The sequence below is a fragment of the Hippocampus comes genome, unplaced genomic scaffold (genome assembly GCF_001891065.2).
Source record: "Hippocampus comes isolate QL1 unplaced genomic scaffold, H_comes_QL1_v1.1 scaffold47, whole genome shotgun sequence".
NCBI lineage: Eukaryota > Metazoa > Chordata > Actinopteri > Syngnathiformes > Syngnathidae > Hippocampus > Hippocampus comes.
The window spans coordinates 942,096-949,344 of NW_017806029.1; the positions used below are offsets into that span (position 1 = coordinate 942,096).

The following is a 7,249-nucleotide window of genomic DNA, read 5'->3' on the forward strand; positions in this document are numbered from 1 at the left end:
TACATGCAGCCAAGTGCTTGTTTCAAAAACGCGTTATTGACAGTGAAATCAAACGTTGTGTTGTGGTTTTTTTTCCCCTCCCAGTGGCTCTGAATTTCCAAACTCCTGGTGAACAGATGGATCTAAATCGAGGCAAATTCATGCAGAATGGTCAATGTGGCTACATTCTGAAGCCCCCTTTCATGTGCCAGCCGTACACCACCTTTAATCCAGAGAATGTTGGTGGCGGTCCTGGCCATGCGCCTGTTCTTTTCACTGTTAAGGTACGAAAACTGACACACCAACTGCGAATTCCAATAAAAAAACGTTTTTACAGTGCATCACAAAGTGCGGTTGCTGTTCCACTTTACTTCCGATGTTTGATTGGCAGGAGGGGGTCAAACAATCACGACCCTTTTCCATAGATTCACTTGTTTATTAATTGTTATTTCAGGTTATTTCCGCACAGCAGTTACCTAAGCAAGAGAAGAAGAAGCCGACAGCCATTGTGGATCCCCATGTTTGGGTTGAGATACATGGTGTTACGATTGATAACAACAAGAAGAAAACCCATCACATCCAAAATAATGGTATGTACACTACCATGAAGCAAGTGAGAAATAGGTTGATATGCTCACGAGACTTTACATCGACATGATCCGGGGCGTTACCGGTCAGCCCTCTTATGAGTTTTTAATGACATCCTCTTGGCTAAAAACACTGCAGACTATGTGTGTATTGTTTTGTTGGACCTGACTGCAGCCTGATGTGGTAGACCAGGGTATTCTGTTGGCTCATGTACACCACCAGGTGGGCATTGGCGGTACAGCTCGAGTGGTTGAGAGATCCTAATTGGCAGGCAGTACATTTTGTGTTAGACTGGGATGCTCTAAGTCCTGCTTTGCCTCTCATGGTGTTCCACAGGCTTCTATTTTGGGGCCCCTGCTAATCATAATAATAATAATCATCATCATCATCATCCATTGAAATTGTCGAGCACTTTTCTGAAGAACTCAAAGACGCTTCACGGTTTTAGAATAAGTAAGCGACAAAACTGGTATAAGGCTGGAGGGGCCATAGGTACATACTAGCAGCCACACTTCCTTCAGCCCGCTCCAGGGCAGCTGTCAAGAGTTCTGGTCTTGCCGCACCTCACCTTTCTGAGCTCCTCCACCTTTGCGTAGCTGCCCGGTGTCTCAGGTCTGAGGATGCGACTGAAGGTACAGAGGACTAAGGACACGGAGGGAAACTCTGGCCAGTAAGGAGCTTGAGCTTGTACTTGCCTTAACCCATGGCTTGGACTCTCAAACCAGTCATAATGAGAGAAGTTGACACTCTTCCACTTGTTGTCCAAAGTGAGTGGCAACAAGCAGGTGTAAGGGGGGATATATATTTCCCCCTTGTTGGGTGCCTTTACATTGTGGTTCACTGGTGAACGAGAGCGTTGGCACTCTAGAACTGATAATGGAGGAATGGGTTCTCAACGTTTGCCTTTGAATAGGCGTCTAGCAAAGTTCCCTACGAGAAGCAGATTTCAAGTGTGTAAAGTAAATTTGTTTAAATGGAAGTGAGTTCATCTTTCATTCATCTATCGTTGTTTCAGGTTTTAATCCACAATGGGACTGCACCTTTAATTTTACCATTCATGCTCCTGGCCTGGCTCTTGTTCGCTTTTTGGTTGAAGATCACGACTATACTTCAAGCAACGACTTTCTCGGACAATACACACTGCCTTTTACAAGTCTCCGCACAGGTACGGTATGACTGAAAAAGCAGTGCGAATGCTCAGATTGATGGGCACTCACAACTTTAGGTTGCTTCTCCTAACATGCACTACTTTGGCTTGTACAGGTTATCGCCATGTCCGACTGCTCAAGCAGGATGGCTCCAGCCTTTCACCCTCCTCACTCTTCATCCATGTCGAGATCATCGACTGTCAGGATAGCCATTCCAAGTCATCTAAATCACAGGGCTAAGGCATCTCAAGCAAACAAGATACAATTCCATTTGTACCTCTTGGAAGCATCAAAACAATCGTTGCGTTGCTTTTGAAGCAGCACAGTAAGCAGTTTTAAGTTATAGAAAGTGGTACATTGGAACCTTGATTTAATGGACAGAACGGGGGTCGTGCATTAGAGCTGATTGTCCATTAAGTTCAACTCCTTTTTTTCGTGGGATAAAAACACCCAATACAGGAACAAACCTCTATTCATTATCATCAGTCATTTAGGTCAGCATTGGATAAATCAGGGAACTTCTGCAGTGAGTTGACTGCACTGACAGTGTAAAGCCCAAATAATATCGCACGCCCCACTTTTGATAATTTTTTTTTTCTTTAAAAAAATTGTAAAATATCATATGGATTTCGTTCGGCGTCACGATTGTGTGCCGCTTGTGTCCCGCTTGGTGTTGATTGTTCATAAAAAAAAAAATAAATAAAAAAAAATCCAATTGTATACCTGTCTATTTGAAGCCCGAATTGTAACCAAAATTCAAGGGGCAACAACCGTTCACTGTGTCACTGTGCATGCATATATGCACACACTCACACATCTGTACACAGAGACTTTAGAGAGCGCTTGCATTTTAAAGCATTTTAAGCTGTTTAGATGTAATGTGTGTGTACAAGTCTTTAAAAATGCGGGTATTTTTCTATTGCTCTTATTTGAACCCTCCTGTTATCTAACAAGTCAAATTGGTCCACATTGTGCATATTTGCATTGAATCGATTGCTAATTAAGTTGTGATGAGATACAATCAGATATTCTGGATAAAACACACCCCAAATTCATAATACCTAACACAAGGGTTGAACTCATTTTTCCTCTGGGTAATATGTGGGTAAAGTGTGGTCGTGTGCACTGTTTGCAGGATCTGAAAGGTAAAATCCTCGTTAAGGGGAAGAAAGAGAAGCCAGCGATGCGGGAAGTCACGTCAAGCTCGTCAACGATGAAGTCAACCAAGCTGAGAGCAGTACCCATAACAGGAAAAAAGATGACAAGGTCTACACATGTCATTGTTTTTGTCAGAGTGAAGATGCATTGGGAGTGACCGTTTTTTTTTTGTTGTGACTTTAGCCGGCCGCGCCTCAGATGAGTTCAGAGCTGTCAGAATTGGTCGTGTACACCCGCAGTGTGCACTTTAAAAGCTTTCAACACGCTGCCAAATCCCCGCCAAGTGACATGTCCTCATTTTCTGAAAGTGAAGCCCTCAGACATGTCAAAGACTCAGGTATTGTATCCACTGTTTATGTGTTGAAAGCTACTTGCTTACAAACGTAATCATCACACATGACTTGTAACGGGTATCTTGCCTAATCATCTATCCAAATATATTTTTTCATAAATATGTGGCTATCCTTTCAATATGTACGACGGCAGTGCATTGTGAGAGATGCCAAAAAATGCCAAACCCCTCTATAGATTTTCTATAGCGATGACTTCCGGATTCCAAGTTAATTTCACAACCAAAGTGTGCCATGCATTTTCTGATCAGCTTTATCCGCATTTGGGCTAAGGAGGCATGCTACTTTCCGGTTGCTAGTCGACCACATTGCGATACTTGCAAAATCTGCGCAATCCGCTAAAATGACACCAAGTGTTTGCGGTCAAAGCATCACATCTCATTGAATGAGCCATTTGCTCAATCATAGTACATGCAGGTCCGTGTAAATATAGACTTGCACGGCTTATTTTGACACACTCTACTTCATTTTGGGGGCAGATAGAATCAACCATAAAGTACAATATAGAATCAGTAAAATACGTGTTTATTGTCATGTTCTGTGACACACAGAAAAACTTCCATTAGGGAAAAAAATGCTGCTAAAATAACATATCTTGGTTTACAAAGACTTACTGGCATCCAGTCCATGGCATGTTGTGAATTAAACTGACGCATTTTAAAGTTCGCAAGATCTACTGTATTTTTAATGCTGTTATTAGAGGTAATAAAAAAAAAAATCTGTCAAACTTATGCTTGGCTAAATGACTGGTTCGTGATATTGCTAATGTGGCATAAACTATGTTTATTTGGATTGGAAAAAGATAATGGAAAACAGTGAATAATGCAATGCAAAAAAATTCAAGGGAGTTTGTAGTTTACATATTTTGAGGGTTTGTCGCAGTGACGTGAAATCGGTTTTGCACGATATTTTTTCATATCTGCGTATCTGGCTCGACGAGATGGGTTTCTTTGTTTTTACCCTCCAGGGATGTATTTTGTGCGCCACAACAGCCACCATCTTAGCAGGGTCTACCCCTCAGGACAGCGACTACAGTCGTCCAACTATAACCCTCAGGAAATGTGGAATGGAGGCTGCCAACTTGGTAAGACATTTTCAAATTCAATTGATAAAAAACAAAGACGAAGCATACGGGATAATGACGCATCACACCGTCGTAGATGAAATATTTTTGATTCGGGCGGGTATTACATGCAGCCAAGTGCTTGTTTCAAAAACGAGTTATTGACAGTGAAATCAAACGCTGTTGTGTTGTTTTTTTTTTTTTTTTTGCGTTATTGACAGTGAAATCAAACGTTGTGTTGTGGTTTTTTTTCCCCTCCCAGTGGCTCTGAATTTCCAAACTCCTGGTGAACAGATGGATCTAAATCGAGGCAAATTCATGCAGAATGGTCAATGTGGCTACATTCTGAAGCCCCCTTTCATGTGCCAGCCGTACACCACCTTTAATCCAGAGAATGTTGGTGGCGGTCCTGGCCATGCGCCTGTTCTTTTCACTGTTAAGGTACGAAAACTGACACACCAACTGCGAATTCCAATAAAAAAACGTTTTTACAGTGCATCACAAAGTGCGGTTGCTGTTCCACTTTACTTCCGATGTTTGATTGGCAGGAGGGGGTCAAACAATCACGACCCTTTTCCATAGATTCACTTGTTTATTAATTGTTATTTCAGGTTATTTCCGCACAGCAGTTACCTAAGCAAGAGAAGAAGAAGCCGACAGCCATTGTGGATCCCCATGTTTGGGTTGAGATACATGGTGTTACGATTGATAACAACAAGAAGAAAACCCATCACATCCAAAATAATGGTATGTACACTACCATGAAGCAAGTGAGAAATAGGTTGATATGCTCACGAGACTTTACATCGACATGATCCGGGGCGTTACCGGTCAGCCCTCTTATGAGTTTTTAATGACATCCTCTTGGCTAAACTCTCAAACCAGTCATAATGAGAGAAGTTGACACTCTTCCACTTGTTGTCCAAAGTGAGTGGCAACAAGCAGGTGTAAGGGGGGATATATATTTCCCCCTTTTTCGGTGCCTTTACATTGTGGTTCACTGGTGAATGAGAGGGTTGGCACTCTCGAACTGATAACGGAGGAATGGGTTCTCAACGTTTGCCTTTGAATAGGTGTCTAGCAAATTTCGGTGCCTTTACATTGTGGTTCACTGGTGAATGAGAGGGTTGGCACTCTCGAACTGATAACGGAGGAATGGGTTCTCAACGTTTGCCTTTGAATAGGTGTCTAGCAAAGTCCCCTATGAGAAGCAGATTTCAAGTGTGTAAAGTAAATGTGTTTCAATGGAAGTGAGTTCATCTTTCATTCATCTATCGTTGTTTCAGGTTTTAATCCACAATGGGACTGCACCTTTAATTTTACCATTCATGCTCCTGGCCTGGCTCTTGTTCGCTTTTTGGTTGAAGATCACGACTATACTTCAAGCAACGACTTTCTCGGACAATACACACTGCCTTTTACAAGTCTCCGCACAGGTACGGTATGACTGAAAAAGCAGTGCGAATGCTCAGATTGATGGGCACTCACAACTTTAGGTTGCTTCTCCTAACATGCACTACTTTGGCTTGTACAGGTTATCGCCATGTCCGACTGCTCAAGCAGGATGGCTCCAGCCTTTCACCCTCCTCACTCTTCATCCACGTCGAGATCATCGACTGTCAGGATAGCCATTCCAAGTCATCTAAATCACAGGGCTAAGGCATCTCAAGCAAACAAGATATAATTCCATTTGTACCTCTTGGAAGCATCAAAACAATCGTTGCGTTGCTTTTGAAGCAGCACAGTAAGCAGTTTTAGAAAGTGGTACATTGGAACCTTGATTTAATGGACTAATTCCATTTGTACCTCTTGGAAGCGTCAAAACAATCGTTGCGTTGCTTTTGAAGCAGCGCAGTAAGTGGTCAAAAGTTATAGAAAGTGGTACATTGGAACCTTGATTTAATGGACAGAACGGGGGTCGTGCATTAGAGCTGATTGTCCATTAAGTTCAACTCCTTTTTTTCGTGGGATAAAAACACCCAATACAGGAACAAACCTCTATTCATTATCATCAGTCATTTAGGTCAGCATTGGATAAATCAGGGAACTTCTGCAGTGAGTTGACTGCACTGACAGTGTAAAGCCCAAATAATATCGCACGCCCCACTTTTGATAATTTTTTTTTTCTTTAAAAAAATTGTAAAATATCATATGGATTTCGTTCGGCGTCACGATTGTGTGCCGCTTGTGTCCCGCTTGGTGTTGATTGTTCATAAAAAAAAAAATAAATAAAAAAAAATCCAATTGTATACCTGTCTATTTGAAGCCCGAATTGTAACCAAAATTCAAGGGGCAACAACCGTTCACTGTGTCACTGTGCATGCATATATGCACACACTCACACATCTGTACACAGAGACTTTAGAGAGCGCTTGCATTTTAAAGCATTTTAAGCTGTTTAGATGTAATGTGTGTGTACAAGTAGAGCTAGTTGTAGTTATTAGATCCTTTTTTTTTATTTTTACCCTTCTGGTATTTCTTAAGTTAATAATTGTTGCATCAATGAGTTATGTTTTGGCACTTTTGGATAATTTAAATCAAAATAACCCAGGGACTTTATTGTTGTTGTTCCATCACAACAAAATGGTTCATATTTGCTTCACTGCTTGGGGGGTCGGGGGGGGGGGCAATTCTGCTTGTGATTCTGATAAAAATATATGCAATATATCATGTTTATTCAAGGGGATCAACTTTTATTATAATTGCAACCGTCCTTTTAAAATTAATTTGAAAGTTTGTGGGAATTTGGTCTAGTATTCTATTACATGTGTAATTATTTTGTTAGGATTTGGGATTTGGGGCTGAATTTCCCCATTTCCCTCAAAATACTAACTTTGTGGGTTTAACTAGGTAATGTGTGCAATATATTGAGAGATGTCAGTATTATTGAAATTTTCCGTGAATTGTTTCTTTGTCAAAGTGTAACAACTGCTGTGAGGTTGAAAGTCAAAATCTGAGTATTT

The 7,249-nt window shown here is 41.3% G+C and overlaps 2 protein-coding genes across 2 annotated transcripts in view; both read left to right on the plus strand.

Annotated features, from left to right (window-relative positions):
• The window catches only part of LOC109529280 (1-phosphatidylinositol 4,5-bisphosphate phosphodiesterase delta-3-A-like), a 13,966-nt gene extending 11,996 nt beyond the window's left edge, over nucleotides 1-1,970 (plus strand). Inside the window, exons 11-14 of the mRNA XM_019892586.1 lie at nucleotides 85-263; nucleotides 434-569; nucleotides 1,583-1,732; nucleotides 1,831-1,970. Coding sequence (XP_019748145.1) covers nucleotides 85-263; nucleotides 434-569; nucleotides 1,583-1,732; nucleotides 1,831-1,955 — 590 coding nt within the window. The 3' untranslated portion in view covers nucleotides 1,956-1,970. The remainder of the gene's footprint in view (nucleotides 1-84; nucleotides 264-433; nucleotides 570-1,582; nucleotides 1,733-1,830) is intronic.
• Nucleotides 1,971-2,931: 961 nt separating this feature from the next.
• On the plus strand, nucleotides 2,932-6,040 carry LOC109529321 (1-phosphatidylinositol 4,5-bisphosphate phosphodiesterase delta-3-A-like). Its single transcript, XM_019892653.1, has 7 exons — nucleotides 2,932-2,981; nucleotides 3,057-3,210; nucleotides 4,191-4,307; nucleotides 4,549-4,727; nucleotides 4,898-5,033; nucleotides 5,573-5,722; nucleotides 5,821-6,040. Exons 2-7 carry the CDS (start codon nucleotides 3,072-3,074, stop codon nucleotides 5,943-5,945), a joined length of 846 nt encoding a protein of 281 aa, XP_019748212.1. The 5' UTR covers nucleotides 2,932-2,981; nucleotides 3,057-3,071; the 3' UTR covers nucleotides 5,946-6,040.
• Nucleotides 6,041-7,249: the final 1,209 nt, after the last annotated feature.